General features: G+C 46.4%; 1 protein-coding gene across 15 annotated transcripts in view; it reads left to right on the plus strand.

Annotated features, from left to right (window-relative positions):
* Positions 1–17,647, plus strand: part of LOC125739790 (neuronal cell adhesion molecule-like) — a 69,241-nt gene that overhangs the window by 31,926 nt on the left and 19,668 nt on the right. For 6 of the 15 annotated variants that reach the window (XM_049010248.1, XM_049010275.1, XM_049010257.1 and 3 more), the window contains 17 exons: positions 4,601–4,742; positions 4,854–5,063; positions 6,134–6,151; positions 6,683–6,788; positions 6,883–7,076; positions 7,473–7,595; positions 8,836–9,006; positions 9,338–9,394; positions 10,650–10,761; positions 10,865–11,049; positions 11,135–11,266; positions 11,609–11,752; positions 11,925–12,036; positions 12,204–12,370; positions 15,356–15,503; positions 15,631–15,755; positions 16,066–16,095. In XM_049010248.1, the coding sequence (XP_048866205.1) occupies positions 4,970–5,063; positions 6,134–6,151; positions 6,683–6,788; positions 6,883–7,076; positions 7,473–7,595; positions 8,836–9,006; positions 9,338–9,394; positions 10,650–10,761; positions 10,865–11,049; positions 11,135–11,266; positions 11,609–11,752; positions 11,925–12,036; positions 12,204–12,370; positions 15,356–15,503; positions 15,631–15,755; positions 16,066–16,095 (1,918 nt within the window). In that variant the 5' untranslated portion in view covers positions 4,601–4,742; positions 4,854–4,969. The remainder of the gene's footprint in view (positions 1–4,600; positions 4,743–4,853; positions 5,064–6,133; positions 6,152–6,682; positions 6,789–6,882; positions 7,077–7,472; positions 7,596–8,835; positions 9,007–9,337; positions 9,395–10,649; positions 10,762–10,864; positions 11,050–11,134; positions 11,267–11,608; positions 11,753–11,924; positions 12,037–12,203; positions 12,371–15,355; positions 15,504–15,630; positions 15,756–16,065; positions 16,096–17,647) is intronic. The other 9 variants (XM_049010269.1, XM_049010330.1, XM_049010263.1 and 6 more) reach the window with 5 other exon arrangements.

Genomic DNA, 17,647 nt, shown 5'->3' on the forward strand with positions numbered 1-17,647 from the left:
CCTCAAAACAATTATTTATCATCCAGTTTGTTTGTCACCTCTTATTTACCTTGTTAAGCTTCCTTATTCATGATTATATTGTTTTTGATGTTTTTGGTGTGGCTTTCTAGACCTTTCTTTTGACAGCGTACCTCTCGTTTTAAACAAAAAATAATGGTAAAATAAGCCTCGAGTGAATTATATAAATAATGTGAATTGGTCTTATCTTGCCTTACATGTCTGGGCATGCTTTACCTTGCCTTGATTTTGTTTTTATTTTGTTTACATAGAGATTCCTGACAGTCAAAAAGCCTTGATGCTGTACACAAATCTATGTGGTGCTTTTATGCAATTTAAACTTAAAAAGGGGTCGGTGCCGACCCCAACACCACAGGAAGGTATAAAGTGAAGTTCTGTGCACATATTGCTCAGTTTACTGACTGCATGTCCTTGGACTACAGGAGAGCACTGGAGTTCCTGAAGGAAATAAACTTGATTTCAGCATTACATGCAAGCTGCACGCGCACAGACACACACACACACACACACACACACACACGGGTGCAGACACACACACACAGACACACACACACACAGACACACACACACAGACACACACACACACACACACAGAGGATTTGAACCCAGGATTTTGACCCTTCCGTGCAGATTGTGTTTCGTTGTCGTCTCTCGTTGACCATGTCTGTCTCTTGGGAAGTATGATGCTTCCTTAGCGGCTGATTCTCGGTGTAGCTATACGCCGTTCCAGTTTTTTTAACGTGTTACAGTACAGCTAATAGTCTGAGAGGAATGGGGTTTGACTACAACTATAAATGAGTCTAAACAGTCTGTGATGAGGTGAGTGGTGAGTAATTCCACTAAGCATGCAAGGGAAAAACAGGGGAAAATGTCACACATCACCTAGTGACTGACGTGTGTGCAGGTGGCGGACTCACGCTTAGCTAAATAAAAACGTACTGAAGAACCAACAGCTTGACTTCGTTACGTTACGTTACGTTACATTATCTTTGGTCAAAGTGAGGTGAATGACATGTGTTTGGATGAACGGGAAGTGAAAAGCTTATTCAGTGAGATGAAGTTTATCTCACCATAATCCAAACACAAACATAAGTTGGACGAGGAATGTAGCATGGTACCTGAATGTAAGGAACCCAGGAATTTAATCAGACCTTTGCATGGAACAAAGTGCATATGTGGAGATCCCATCCATCCGTCTTCCAGATGCTTATCCAGTACAGGACTTTTCCAGGAACTCTGCTGGCCTGATGCCACTTTATGTTCCCTGAATGACCTTAAAATTGCATTTCCTGGCCACTGAATAGCAGTCTTATTAGATTCTCACTTTGTTAGATGTTGTTGTGTCACTCCTGCTCCTATCCTGCTTACCCTGTACCTGGGCCGTCACTGGGAGCTCGGCCTGGCCACACTCACGCCTGGGCCGTCACTGGGAGCTCTGCCTGACTGCACTCACGCCTGGGCCGTCACTGGGAGCTCTGCCTGACTGCACTCACGCCTGGGCCGTCACTGGGAGCTCGGCCTGACTGCACTCACACCTGGGCCGTCACTGGGAGCTCGGCCTGACTGAACTCACGCCTGGGCCGTCACTGGGAGCTCGGCCTGACTGCACTCACACCTGGGCCGTCACTGGGAGCTCGGAGTGTGGAGTGTGAAGTGTGAAGTGTGGCAGGACAGTGCTCAGTGTTTGCGTTCCGTCTGTCTAGCATCACCAGCCCGTCTCCTGCTGCCACAATCTAAAAGCAAACTATCACAAGCCACAGAAAGACAGAAAATACGCTCGTCTATATCGGCCAAGGGAATTAGCTGTGACTTTTTAATTTTTTCTGAGGGAAGGAAGATGGCAAGTAACACCAAGTAACAGTATTGGCAGGGTAAAGAAAAATAGGCTTAAGTCAAGGATTTGGTGCCTCCTCTGAAGAGGAACAGACTTTGACAAACAGTTTCATGAAACCCTGTTTTTTTTTCTCCTTTGTGGCAGCATGTGGCCTCCAGTGCGGTTTTTGTGGCGTTTTACCATCAGGATCACGTTCTTCTCATCCTCACCCCGCTGATAACCAGTTTCCTGACCAAGTACAGTCATTTCTGCCCATGTCCCAGTAAGGGAAGACCAGTGGCCACATGCTGACCACATGTGGTAGAGGCTGCTCTTTCTTCAGTGCTGCAGTGCCGAGTTCCACTTGGCTTTGAATGGCATTTTCAAGAAACAACCATTGAAGCTGCTGAAATTATGCAAATAGCTGAAAAATCGCTATAATTTCCCTAGCAGTGGAAAGGGAGCCACACTGATGATAGAGAGAGACGTGTTGGCTTCTGGGAGCCACACTGATGATAGAGAGAGATGCGTTGGCTTCTGGGAGCCACACTGGCAATAGAGAGAGACGCGTTGGCTTCTGGGAGCCACACTGGCGATAGAGAGAGACGCGTTGGCTTCTGGGAGCCACACTGGCGATAGAGAGAGACGCGTTGGCTTCTGGGAGCCACACTGGCGATAGAGAGAGACGCGTTGGCTTCTGGGAGCCACACTGGCGATAGAGAGAGACACGTTGGCTTCTGGAAGCCACACTGGCGATAGAGAGAGACGCGTTGGCTTCTGGGAGCCACACTGGCGATAGAGAGAGACGCGTTGGCTTCTGGGAGCCACACTGGCGATAGAGAGAGACACGTTGGCTTCTGGGAGCCACACTGGCGATAGAGAGAGTCGCGTTGGCTTCTGGGAGCCACACTGGCGATAGAGAGAGACGCGTTGGCTTCTGGCACCTCTGACTGGCTTTTCTCCCATGACCGTACTTCCCATAGCTTGACTAACTGCATCCCTTCTGTCCATCTCTGCCTCTTTCTGGATTATCCAGTACCAGAGCTGCCTGCCAGCATTGCATTTCTACTGGAATCTGATTGCCAGCTTCATTGGGAGAAATGATGTTTATCTTTGGCATTATGGGTTGGGTTGGTTGCCATAGAGAGAAGGGCTTGAACCTGGAGCATTTTGAAACTGACCCCCAAGTGCAGCTCCAGCAAGCCTGATGTGAATACATGGCAACCATACCAAGCAATGGCGATTGCTGTGTTTTATGGCCATGTGGTATTTTGAGTTTTGTTTGATAGCCCTCTAGCCCACTCTGCATATATTTGTATGCGTGAATCATGTGGCTCAGTACATACTGCAGGCATGAAAAGGTTTGGATGCTGTATGGCTGAGCAGTGGAATGGAAAATGTGTGATCCAAGCAATTTGGAATGTGCTGGGTTTGATTGGGGGGTGGGGGCCTGGGGGGTGGGGGGGGGGGAAGCCACCTTCCGGGGATTTTCACACGCTGTGGTGTCTAGGACTTACAGAGAAAAACATCTAGTCATCAGCAATTCTGTGGGTAAAAAGCCCTGTTAATGAGAGCGGTCAGAGGAGACTGACTAGCCTGACTAGCTAACAGGAAGTCCACAGGGGTAAAAATAACAGCGCAGTACTGCAGCAGTGTGCAGAAAGGCCTCACTGAATGCGTAACTGGTCAAGCCTGCAAACGGCTCTGCAAACACCTAACCAGCTATGTGAACCTACAATCCTTCAGGGTACCTGTGCATGTAGATATATATACATTACTGATCTCAGGAGGGATATATATGCATTTATAGCTGTATGAGTCCAAAAATATCAGCATACATTTGCATAATTTGTATCTTTCTGTCCTGCTAAACAGTGATTTGAATGACTCCACACCCTGAAATTATTTAGTGCTGTGACGGAAACAGAAATTAATACTTTTCTATCCATGTCTTTGTGGGGGTCTCCTTTGGGCAGTGCCATGCTGTTTTTGGGGACACACACAGAGACACACACACACACACACAGACACACATGCGTGCAAACACACGCACACAGACACACACGTGCATGCACAGACACACACACACACGTGCGCAGACACACACAGGCACTCACAGAGACACACCCAGACACACACACAGGCACATACACACACACACGTGCGCAGACACACACAGGCACTCACAGAGACACACCCAGACACACACACAGGCACATACACACACACACGTGCGCAGACACACACACACACACACTCAGGATGCACTTGAATTTTCCCGCATTTGTCTCCAGTGGCCTGATCTTCCCCCTCTGACACGCCGCTACTTTTTGAATAATTCATGCCGTTTCCATTTAACTCCACCTGCAGCAGTGAAGCTTTTACGGTCCCAAGGCTGCTTCAGCATCAAATGCTTTCGGAGCTTCTTTTAAAAAAGTGGAATCATTTTAATATTTGTCTAGAAATATTTTAGAAACTGATAAATTATGTCCATTAAAAAAATCTGGATAATGTCTAAGAAGTTAAAACTATATCTGTCAAGTGGAGTTTGATAGGGTTATTAGCATCTTACTTTTCAGATACTGATCAGCCAGATCAGTTAGATTATGTGCCACTTAAACACTGTTGTCTTGCCTAGGGAGGCTGCCAATTGCCTTCCTATGTCTCTGCATTGCACTGGTCCCATTCTTGGACTCCTTTGCTGCAGGATCACTGCCTTCCTGTGTCTCTGCACTGCACTGGTTCTTCCCTTGGTCTCTCCTGCTGCAGGATCACTGCCTTCCTGTGTCTCTGCACTGCACTGGTCCCTCCTTCGGTCTCCTCTGCTGCAGGATCACTGCCTTCCTGTGTCTTTGGGCTGGTCCCTCCCCTGGTCTCCTCTGCTGTAGGATCACTGCATCTTCAGTCACAGGTACTGTAACTTACCACTGAACATGTGCACAGTTGTAACCAGAGCGGCTAGTTTACAGAGCCTGTTATCTTTCTCCTTCCCCTTCATTGCCCCCCCACCCTCATACTGTAGCTGGCTTTCTGAAGTGGAGGTGCCATTGATCTAAAGCGCTGCCTTTCTTGAGGAGGGAGGGGGGTAGGGACTTCGCTTCAGCCGGAGAGGGCGGGGCCTCAGCGATTACATCGGCGATGGAGAGTATATTGCAGTGCGTGCTGCATGTGAGCGTCACAATCCTCCTTCTCCTGGGTCACATGATCACAGCATTGGAAGTGCCTCTTGATCGTGAGTATGACTACTATGCAAATCAAGTATGACTTAGTAATGAGTAGACATTTATGGGTCATCAAGGTGGAGATCCAGATGAGGCGAGAGATCCTCAAGCCCCCCAGTTCATTCTGCATCTGTCACAAATTTCCTAGATACTTCTATAGCGCTGTCATTAAGGGATGGATTGACTTTTGATGTTTGTTAGAGGTCGTAGATAGAATGGCTGCCTTCAAGCAATAAAGTGCTGAAATCAGCAGGCAAATCGGACACGGGGTTGTAGCAGTGATTCTGCATGGCTCTGCTGCGTCAGGTCGGACAGAGCCATTCCCAGAACCGTTCTGTCGATGGGGTTTGGACACAAAGAGGGAGGGGAGGGGGGGGGGAGGGGTGGTGAGCTTGCTGACGTGATGGAAACCTCTACTGCTGACTCTGTCCGCCCTGGACCAGCCAAGGAAACCCTGCCAGCTCCTTGTCACGCTCACTGTGGAGAGCCCAGCTTACCCCATCCCAAGAGCGCGTGTCCCACGTGTCCATCTATCTGCTCCTCATGCTTGCAGTGTCCTCAGTATCACAGCCTCCTTTGGTTTGACTTGTCGTGACATGGGGTGTGGGGGCGGGGGGTGGTTCAGCAGGTTAGGACACTGTGTCTGTAATCAGAAGGTCACTAGTTCAAGTCCTAGGGGTAGCAGAGTGATTTCACTGCTGGGTCCTTAACCCTCAGGTGCTCAGGGACCGTCTGACCCTATTTTCTCAAAGCTGTATGTCGACTAAATAAATAACTACTAAATGTCTACCTTCCTTGTGAGGCTTTATCAGTATAACTCAAGTCTTACTGATATTATTCTACTTAAGCATCTTGGCTGAGGTAATAAGGCACCTGAGGTGCTTCACCTTTCGCATGGTTATCCATGTCCAGCTGATGTCTGGATGCACCAGAAAATGGGCTCTGGAAAAAAGTGGCAGTAAGGCTCACTTGAGCCACGCCTGAGGCAGGAAGCACAACCGGCACATCGTCTCCTCACCACTAACGTCTGGTTTCCTTCACTGCCTGTCTGCTGCTTATCTGCTGATTCTTGGGGGAAAAGCTAAACTTCTGGAAGGACGTAAGTTGGACGGTGCTTGCTGTGAGCGTAGCACGCTTTACGGAGCGTCTGCACTTAAGCTACTTCCTCTGCACGCTCTCTTTTGTCCGTGTGGATTTTTCCGTTGCTTTCGCCTGGATTTAAGTAGATTTGCATGTATAAAGGTTGTTTATTGTTCCTCATGTTGGTTTGTTTTTCACGTTATTGTCCCGATTATTGTTCTTGTTGTTGTTATCGTTGTTTTAATTATCCTTCGATTTTGTTTTGGCTTTGTCGTGTTCGCTTTCTGTTAGCACTACATTTCACGGTAAAAGTGGTACCCGTGGGTCAAGGTTAGATGAAGTTTGTGTAAAAGGTGTCATATTGTGCATGATGCTGTTTATTGTTGTTTTCAGCTCTGGCTGTTTATTGCATTAGATTTGTTTGCACTGTTTTAATAGATAGATACATGCTGTGTTTTGCTGTGTTTTAAGTTGATGTTGTCTGGTGTTGCGCTACGTAAGGCTGCGTCAGGGTGCGCGCTCGTGTGTGATGCCACTCTCTCGAATTCAGTGCCACAGCCTCCCACCATAACTCATCAGTCCCCAAAGGATTACATCGTGGACCCACGGGAGAGCATTGTGGTGCACTGCGAAGCCAAAGGGAAGCCTCATCCAAGGTTTGTGGAGCTTGAACCTTTCCCACGCAATGCTCTCCCTGAGGGGCTCTTCTGTGACATGAATCACCCAAAATTCTTGTTGTTCCACACACAGCTTCTCGTGGACCAGGAATGGGACGCACTTCGACATTGACAAGGACCCCAAGGTGACCATGAAGCCTGGTGCAGGGACACTGGTCATCGACATCAGCGGCGAGAAGCCCGAGGCCTACGAGGGCGTCTACCAGTGCACAGCCAGGAATGAGCACGGGGCTGCGGTGTCCAACAACATCGTCGTCCGCCAGTCCAGTAAGAATTCACTGTTCAATGGACTCTCCCCCCGGGCTGAATTACAGCCAAACACCCCTGAAAACACCTCTGTGCATCTTGGAAAGCCGTGTTTCCCGTGATTCCGTCTTAAAAGCGGTGCTGAGTCATGTACATACATGGCGCGCATGTATTTCTCAAATCTTTCTCCACAAAACAATTCATTCCTTTGTTTACTCCTTATAATAGGTTCACTAATTTGTATTTAAAACAGGCTCCTAAGTCTCACATCACCCTCTTTTTTTTCGCCTGTCCTTGTTTTGTCTCTGCTGAGTAGCAATGACTCGCTAAACTTTTGCCATTGCTGTTTATGTATGCATAGCGCCACCTAGTTGTGGTTTTGGGTCACTGTTTTTTTTTTTATTAACTCTCTGGCAGGGTCTCCCCTATGGGCAAAGGAGAGAATCGAGCCCATCGTCGTGCAGGAGGGCGTCTCTCTGGTTCTGCAGTGCCGGCCGCCCGCTGGCCTTCCCCCTCCTATCATCTTCTGGATGGACAACAGTAAGCTGTCATGGCAACCTGCTGTCATGGCAACCTGCCTCAGGGATGACCTTATGGAACGCAGGCGGGGGAGTCTCAGCTTCTAGCCACATCAAGAGCTGCCCTGTTGTTCTGGGGCCGTTGTTTGTTCATGCGTAATATCTTGTCAGAAAACAATGCTATTCCAAGGTGGCTCATGTTGGGAAGTCTCTGGGGAACCACAGCTGGTTCTCTCCTGCTTGTCCTGTAGGCCCGGGTACAACTGGCTCTAAATAAAGTGCAATATGCCAGTCCCTGTTTCAAGTGTAGGTCATGTGACAGCCACATTATGTGCCCTAGTATTTGACCAATCCCATAAAGTCACACACACTGCGACCAGCTAAGTTTTGAGTAGAGAAAACAAACAATGTAGGTTCATCTCCTTTTTGCTAATCCACAAGTGCAGCCAAAACTGCATACTTACACAGTACATACTGAATTTCCTCAGAAGCAAACTACCTGACCGTTAATGTAGTACATACTATATGTATGCATGAGAACAGTATGCTTACATTCAAACATACTGTGGTCGCAATTCCGCCGCCATCTTGACAAAAATTTCTGACCAAGGGACATTCTTTGCTGCTCCTGCGGCTTTGTAGGATAGTGTAGCATCCAACAGTTTCACACTTTGGAATTTTGCAGAATGTAGTATGTCATCCAGGTACTGATTGCGTACTGCCTCATCTATACTGAGGATTTGGCAGAATGTAGTATGTCATCCGGGTACCGGACACAGATTGCCTCATCCATACTGAGTGTTTTGCAGAATGTAGTATGTCATTCAGGTACCGCTCGCATACTGCCTCATCCATACTGAGGATTTGGCAGAATGTAGTATGTCATCCGGGTCCCGGTTGCAGACTGCCTCATCCATACTGAGTGTTTTGCAGAATGTAGTATATCATTCAGGTATCGCTCGCATACTGCCTCATCCATACTGAGGATTTGGCAGAATGTAGTATGTCATCCAGGTACCAGTTGCATACTGTCTCATCCATGCTTAGGATTTGGCCGAAGTAGTATGTCATCCAGGTACTGCTTGTGTACTGCCCCATCCATACTGAGGATTTAGCAGCATGTAGTGTGCCATATGGATAATGTTCATCTACTTTCCCTTCCATACTGAGGATACCGCTCACATTGCATACTATATTTCATCTACTACATAGCAAGCAAGAATGTGATTTAGGATGCACGCTGTCTTCCATTTCTCCCTCAGATTTCCTGAGACTTATTCAGAACAGCCGTGTCTCCCAAGCCCTGAATGGAGACCTGTACTTCTCAAACGTCCGGACAGAAGACACTCGCAGCGACTATATCTGCTATGCACGTTTCCCACACACACAGACCATTCAGCAGAAACAGCCAATCACGGTCAGAGTACTCAATGGTAAGGGAAATTCAATTCAATTGCAAACACAGACTTGCATGCTGCCACCACACAATAAATAATTTCTTTTTTTAAGGAAATGGCGGTTTGGCATGACCATTATGTGGGTCTCTGGGCTCGGTCTCATTAATTTCTTCTTCAGGGGTTCAACATGTCAAGGACAAAAATAAGAAATTCACTTACTGAGCAAGCAACAATGATGAAGTGTTCTTCCTTGTGTGATCTGTTTTCGTGTTACTTCAGGACAATCCTGATATTATAAATATGAAAGCATTTTTACATCCCATTGAATGTCTTTAGAATGTTATCCGGATTTTCTGTTGTGTTACAGTGGATGCGATCAATGAGACAATGGCAGCTTTTTTGAATGACACTGATTTTTTTAGTGGTGAGTGCTGGCGCCCCCTAGTGTTTAAACCTGGGTTAACATGCTAGAAATTCACTGCAAAATTAACCAACCCTGCCTCATCTTTAACCAATAATGAAAAATAAATAACATTTCTACTTAATTAAGTATAATGATTAACATTTCTTTTTGTATTTCTATGCTTTTTGTCAGTGTTGAAGCTTACAGGAGAAATGGACACTTGCTTAATATTTTGAAAACTGCATAATTTAATTTTCACTTCTGAAGATGCTGAATAGAATTGTATACATTTGGTCTCAAATGAAAAACATTTCCATTATCAAATTTAATTGAACAAAATAAATACAGAAGTTGGTTCTGTCATAAATCTGTGTTCTTCATGAAACTTTCGACAGTAAGAAACCAAAGTTTGTTTGGACTGATTAGATCTCCAGTGCCTGGCTTCTTTGTGGATCCTCCTATGAACTTCTCAGTCCATAGAGCTGAAGGGGAGCATAGGAGTATTCAGACACCTGACTTTCCTTTCTTCTTGTTTCCTCTTTCGCTCATCCAGCTTTTCAAACCTCCATTCCACGTCTGTACATTTTTACTGGATTTGAATGAAATCTGAATTATGTGCTCTTTTTCCAAATTTTTTTGTAAGGATTCCAATACAGCCCGCTGTAAATGAGTACATTTTATAATATGGCCACTGTAAATGAGTACATGTTCTAATACGGCCCACTGTAAATGAGTACATGTTGTAATACGGCCCGCTGTAAATGAGTACATGTTCTGATACTCCCCGCTGTAAATGAGTACATTTTATAATATGGCCACTGTAAATGAGTACATTTTATAATATGGCCACTGTAAATGAGTACATGTTCTAATACGGCCCGCTGTAAATGAGTACATGTTCTGATACTCCCCGCTGTAAATGAGTACATTTTATAATATGGCCACTGTAAATGAGTACATGTTCTAATACGGCCCACTGTAAATGAGTACATGTTCTAATACGCCCTGCTGTAAATGAGTACATTTTATAATATGGCCACTGTAAATGAGTACATTTTCTAATACAGTCCACTATACTGTAAATGAGTACATTTGTGAGTATGGAGCCAAAAATGCCCAGGAGAAACTTTCCAGGTCCAGGAATCATATCTTTTTTCCTGAGTTAGAAGATGTATAGTTATCCTGGCTAGGACCCAGCGGCCAGGTTCAGGGCCACGCCAAGGCTGTGGTTCTCAGCTCCTTTGCCAAAATGCACTCTTTGTGTTCATGTTTGCAGACAGTCCTTCAGGGGAGCGTCGGCCTACATTCCTGGTGCCCTCTGGAGCTTCCAGCTCAGCCATGGTGCTCAGGGGGGATGTTCTGCAACTGGAGTGTATTGCCGAAGGCCTGTATGTCACCATGGAAACTGAACGTGAATGGAAAACAACAGTCGTGGCCATGGATATTCCCGCCAAACGTGTATTTGCTCTCTTTTTTTTGTTCTAAAAAAAGACCAACTCCAGAAATCTCCTGGAGAAAGGATAGTGGGGACCTGCCCATGAACCGGACAACTTTACACAACTTCCAGAAGACCCTGATGATCTCAGACGTGACGGAAGCAGACGCAGGCGACTACCGCTGCATGGCCAGCAACTCGCAGGGCGCCGTCTATCACATCATCACCGTCACGGTGAAAGGTCTGTCAGGGAGATGAGGCCTACCTGCACGCTCGGCTCTTTCTGATCTCACTGATGATGTCACTGCTGGCTTTGTCCATGGCAGCTGCTCCGTACTGGATAAGCACCCCCAAGAATCTGATCCTGGCCCCCAAGGAGACTGGTGTCCTTAGCTGTCTTCCCAGTGGCAATCCCAAGCCCATCATCAGCTGGTCCATGAATGGCATCCCCATTGAGAGTGAGTGGGCCCTCAATCTCTGTGGTGGAGGACCTGATCTCACAGCTCAGTCACTGCAAAGCGCCATTTTCACATTTACGTCCATGTGTGTGAGTGTGTGTGTGTGTACGTGTGTGATTGTGTGTTTGTGTACGTGAGTGTGTGTGTGTGTGTGTGTGTGTGTGTGCCATGTGATGGACCGGCATCCATCCAGGATGTCCCCTGGCCCCTGTCCTTATGGGCTCCAAACCCACCACACCCTCTATACTTAATAACTGGTCATTAAATCTGGAGGATATCATCAATATAAGGAATATGAATATATGCACATATTTACATTTATAGACTGTGATCCCTTGATAGATTCACCTAGAGACCCCAGCAGGAAAGTAGAAGAGGACAGTATCATCTTTAGTGATGTTCAGCCTGGATCAAGTGCTGTGTACCAGTGCAACACGTCCAATGAGTTTGGTTATTTGCTGGCCAATGCCTTCGTCAACGTTCTGGGTGAGTTGTTCTGTCCGACCTTGCTGTCAATAATAACTTTAATAGACGGTCACGATTCTCGTCTATGGGGCTGTTTTCCTTGCATTCATTGACTTCCACTAGCACTGGTCAGCCAGTGTGTGGGCTGCCTTTGGCCTGTGCTTGTAGAGTAACAGACCTTCCTGTCCCTCAGCGGAGCCGCCGCGGGTGCTGACACGGCCAAACGAAGTTTACCAGGTCATCGCCAACGGTCCCGCACTGCTGGACTGTGCCACCTTTGGATCCCCTATACCAAAGATCACATGGTATGTTCATGTATTACATGATCGGTAGAAGTTGGAACTCCCTCATTATACGACTCTGCTGCATTTTGTGAGTGCGACATGCCATGTTTGAAAACAAAACATGTGCCAATATGTCACCACTGTAATATCCAGTGGGGATAAGTGATCTCAGCATGTTTCTCCTGCAGGTTCAAGGAGGGCCAGAACAGTGTCCTGGATGGGGATGATTACGAGCAGCACAATAATGGGAGCCTGGAGATCCACACGGCGCAGAAGGCAGACAGCGGCAAGTACACCTGTGTGGCCATTAACTCCCTCGGCAAGAAGGAGAACCACGTCTATCTGGAGGTCAAAGGTGAGTCACCTCTGGAGCATGTATGATGGAAACATGGCTGTCCGGCTATGGCACGCTATGCTGTGTTTGCATGACTGTATTTGCATTTCTGATATACAGCTCTGGAAAAAACTGAGGCCTTAGCAAAATGTTTAGTTTCACTCATTTCTCAGTTCATGGGTCTGCACCTGTGTAAAATATACATTTTTTTTTCGCAAACTGCAGACTGGTCCTTTTATGTTTCTCAATAATGAAGGGCTTCTTCCTTACTTTGTGGAACTTCAGCCCATAGTTCCAACTAGTAGCAACTTCAGGACATAAATATGAAAGTGGCGCTTTGCAGTGACTGAACTGTGAGATCAGGTCCTCCACCCCAGAGACTGAGGGCCCACTCACTGGTCCGTTTGTGCTGTATGTGCATGAACACACACTCTGGCACTGTCAGTCAATATAGAATAAACCCACATTTTATCCTACACATTTTCTCAACCACTTATTCAGTGGAAATTCTAAACCAGCAGGCAGACGACTTCATGGCTTTTATAATGAGTGTATCTAGCAGCTATAAGGACAAAGCTTATTAAAAAGCTCACCATGCTAATGGTAATTTAATAATCATAACTTCTGGTGGTTTTTACTCCAGCGGTCCACCAGCCCTCGCACAGCGGCTGTGCGGTTCGTCTTCAGGTGCTCCTGCCGCTGCGATATGCCATCGAAACTTCGCACGGCGTACTGACCGTCATTTTAATTACTCACATAATTACATAGTAATATTGAAGGAAAACATTTGTTATAACAAAGTAAAGCTGGTGCTTTTGGCAAAGAATCTAAAACTCTGACTGCGATGCGTCTTTAGCTAGATGGTTAGTTAACTATTCCAGTGATTACAGTTCCAGCCCCCGACATTCCTTATCTCATTTTAGGATATATCCGTTTCATACTGCTCAAAAAATGCAAGGAACGCTTTAAAAATCAGATCTGAAGGGGGGAAAAAATCATGCTGGAAATCTATACTGACATGGACTGGGAAATGTGTTGGGAATGAAATGACCTTTCATGTCTGTCACATGTGCTCAGGGTGAACCTGCTCTCATCTGTGAAAGTACAGGGTGCCAGTGGTGGACCTGCCAATTCTGGTATTCTATGGCAAATGCCAATCGAGCTCCATGGTGCTGTGCAGTGAGCACAGTGAGGGTCCACTAGAGGACATTGGGCCTTCAGGCCACCCTCATGAAGTCTGTTTCTGATTGTTTGGTCAGAGACATTCACACCAGTGGCCTGCTGGAGGTAATTCTGTAGGGCTTTGGCAGTGCTCATCCTGTTCCTCTTTGCACGAAGGAGCAGATACCGGTTAAGCTAATGGGTAAAGCACCTTCTCCGGGCCTGTCCAGCTCTCCTAGAGTAACTGCCTGTCTCCTGGAATCTCCTCCATGCCCTTGAGACTGTGCTGGGAGACACAGCAAACCTTCTGGCACGTATTGATGCACCATCCTGGAGGAGTTGGACTGCCTGTGCAGCCTCTGTAGGGTCCAGGTATCGCCTCATGCTACCAGAAGTGACACTGACTGTTGCCAAATGCAAAGCTAGTGAAAAAACCATCAGAAAAGATGAGGAGGGGAAAATGCCAGTGGCCTCCACTGTTAAACCATTCCTGTTTGGGGGTCGTGTCATTGTTACCCCTCTAGTTCACCTCTTCTTAATTTAATTAACACCAAAGCAGCTGAAACTGGTTAACAGCCCCCTCCGCTACATAACCGAGCAGAGCAATATCCCAGGCTTGATGCTATACTCTGATTAAAAAGTGTTTATTAGAGGCAAGAAATAAGAGGCAATGCAACAGCTCCAGCTCTGATGTTCTGCCTCATTTTATGGTTAAAAAAAGACGGCAGTTATTTAAGCAGCATTTGTATTTTTATAGGCAGTGAGTCTTTACATGCAGTGAGTCTTTACACTTTCACTGGAGGTTTGTTTGGATTGCTGCTGTTTCTTTACATTTGTACTTTTTATATATATATTATATATTGTATTTTAAGTGCCAATATTGTGCAGGCTCTGGGAGAGTTACAATAGTTATAATATGTTATATTTTTACTTAAGATTTCCAGGGGAAACACAGGTTACCTTTATGCTTACATTACACTTGTGCTGTGTCGCTGTATGTGCTGTAGTGCTCTGCACCTACTATTGCACTATAATTCTGCTGTTGCTGCTGCTGCCACCTTGTGGCAGTAGGTTCAGATTCTGAATCAGGGAGCCTGTCATCAATAACAGTAGCTCATTGGAGAAGATGGAAAATACCCTTCATTTTGTCTGCACGAATAAATGCTGCTCCCGGAAAGCTGCAGTCACCAGTAAAACGCGTCGTCATAAATACCGTTATCAGAAATGTAATTTTGAGGCTATATCGCCCACCCCTACTGGAAGTAACTTGCTCCTCGGCATAGCCTTCTGCCATCAGAACCAAACAGGATTTAACATCTATCCATCCATCCATCCATTTTCCAAACCGCTTATCCTACTGGGTCGCGGGGGGTCCGGAGCCTATCCCGGAAGCAATGGGCACGAGGCAGGGAACAGCCCAGGATGGGGGGCCAGCCCATCGCAGGGCACACGCACACACCATTCACTCACACACGCACTCCTACGGGCAATTTAGTAACTCCAATTAGCCTCAGCATGTCTTTGGACTGTGGGGGGAAACCGGAGTACCCGGAGGAAACCCCACGACGACATGGGGAGAACATGCAAACTCCACACACTTGTAACCCAGGCGGAGACTCGAACCTGGGTCCCAGAGGTGTTAGGCAACAGTGCTAACCACTGCACCACCATGCCACCCCAGGATTTAACAATGCAGATTAAAAAAAATGTATTAATTGGTGTCTTCATTTCCCAGAGCTGTATTTTGTTCATTTCTAAGTGCATGAAGAGGATAGTTTCGTTCCACTATGTTGCAGCTACATGGCAATGAAATGACCCGCATCTTCCGTGCTCTTCTCGTGCCAGAACCCACACGGATCCTCAAGCAGCCCGAGTACAAGGTCGTCCAGAGGAAGGGAAACGTGCTTTTTGAGTGCAAGGTGAAGCATGACCCCTCGCTCATTCCCACAATGACGTGGCTGAAGAATGACGGAGAGCTCCCAGATGATGAGAGGCAGGTGCCGGGGGTCTTGGGCACCTTGACCAGTATATGGGCTTTAAGGCGTGTTTTTCCTGCAGAATTCTGGGAAATAGAGTGATAATGTCATTGCTGGTTACACATGATCTCCTTTTGTGTTTAGGTTTGTGGTCGACATGGACAGTCTGACCATCTACAACGTGACCGAAGGTGATGAAGGCACCTACACTTGCATCATGAACACAACGCTGGACCAGGACTCCGCCAGCGCTAGGCTGACACTCGTGGGTACGGACCTCGCCTTCTAGCGGCTGAGCACCGTGTCTCTGCTCGTCCCTTCGCCTCCCCCCCTGCAGCCTGTATGTCTTGATGTGTACATTCCCTCAGCGACTTCTTTTCCGTGTTTTTGAGGTTTAAAATTAGGATGGATATTTCATGCAGTAACATCAGGAACATCGTCTGATTTATTAAGCGGTGTTTAGGTACCTGTTCCTTCCATAGCCTCAAATGAGAATAAGTAGCTATTTGTAAGGATGCTATACTGCTGCCAAGTATCTAACCATTTCCTCCTACCTTACTGCTGTCCTTCTGCTGTCAGAGGCTACGCCGACTCCTGCTATAATCTACGGTAAAGCTGCACCCCAGTGGTTCCAGTCTTAAACATCACCCTTCATCTGCTTCGGTCTTGTCTTTGACTCTTCATTTGACCTGTCACCTTTGGTTTCCCATACTCAAGCATGTCCCAGCCTGGCCACGTCGATCTCATTTGCTGAGCATGCATTTCTGTGGTCATAGCTCTTCCTGTGTGTGGGATGGGATTTTTGTGGGGGGTCACTGGCCCCAGCTGAAAGCTGATTGGCCCTCAGAGTGCCCTATCCCTGTCACTCACCTATTGAAAACATATCATTGACTAATTATAAGATTGGCCGCTGTGCATGAATCATGGCCCCTCTTATTCTCTCCAACTTAATAATATTCCTAGAGTCGCCCCCCTATTCAGGATTATCTGCCCCCTCTCTGCACTCAACTTAATGATGCCTTCAGGATTCCACTTCAGTTACTGCCCAAGTCAAGCGTAATATTATTTACACCAGTGTTTCTTAACCTAGTCCTCGGGGGACCCCAGACAGTCCACATTTTAGCTCCCTCCCAGCTTCCAGTCAATAAAGGGCACTGAATACCTGGTACAGTTCCTGGAGCCGGGAAAGAGCAGAAAATATGGACTCTGGAGATCACAAAGGACTGGGCTGAGTTAAGCACATACACAGTGTGTATCAGCACTGAACTCAGAAGAATAAACACAGACTGCAGGTTGAGCATTATTTGTGGAATCTCTGCTGTCTACATTCTGGCACACGCTGGACAGTGAGCTCTCCCTCTGACAAGGATTTCCAGATAATTATTGTTTCCCAGGTATGGGGAAATAGCTTTGAATTCCTTAAAATCATTTATTTCTCATGTCACAAGATCAAGGAATAACTCATTACAGGAAGGTTTGCTTTTTTACTGCCAGTGAAACATAAATGTTCCGTTATAATAATGACTGGCCAAACAAAAGGGACTGTGTCTGTAAGGCTATAATATCTGAGTGGTTTGTATTGTCTGACTGTATTAGAAAACTTTCATTTTTTAGTGTATCTTTTTATGGAGTATGTCATTGTAAAGCTTGAATGACATTATTTTCTAAAAATGCATGCTGATGTTTCATAGTAACTTGGAAAAGAAGGATTGACCTGTCTGTTTTCATGTATTTACACAATAACAAGCCTGTTACATTCTGTTTAGTGTAGTGTTTCCCAACCCAGCGCACAGGGACCCCCATACAGACCACATTTTTGCTCTCTCCCAGCTCCCAGCCAGTTAAGAACACTGAATACCTGGTACAGGTGCGCTAGGAGCTGGCAGGGAGCAAAAATGTGTACAGTCTTGGGGTTCCCATGGACCGGGTTGATAAACACTGGTTTAGTCAGATTTGCATCGAACATTTCAGTGTTGTCCTAATGCAAAGAACATGTCTTTATTGCAGTGACTTACATGGTGTAAACCTCATCACTGAGACTCCTATTCTTGTGTTTCTGTTCACAAGTTAGTGCCGTGCTGGTTCATGATGTCACACGAAGCGTAGCATCATCGTCCCTGTTGTGTGTTAGCTTAGTCACAATCAGAGAAGCAGGTGCCGG

This window comes from Brienomyrus brachyistius, chromosome 1 (genome assembly GCF_023856365.1).
Source record: "Brienomyrus brachyistius isolate T26 chromosome 1, BBRACH_0.4, whole genome shotgun sequence".
In the NCBI taxonomy this organism is placed as follows: Eukaryota; Metazoa; Chordata; class Actinopteri; order Osteoglossiformes; family Mormyridae; genus Brienomyrus; species Brienomyrus brachyistius.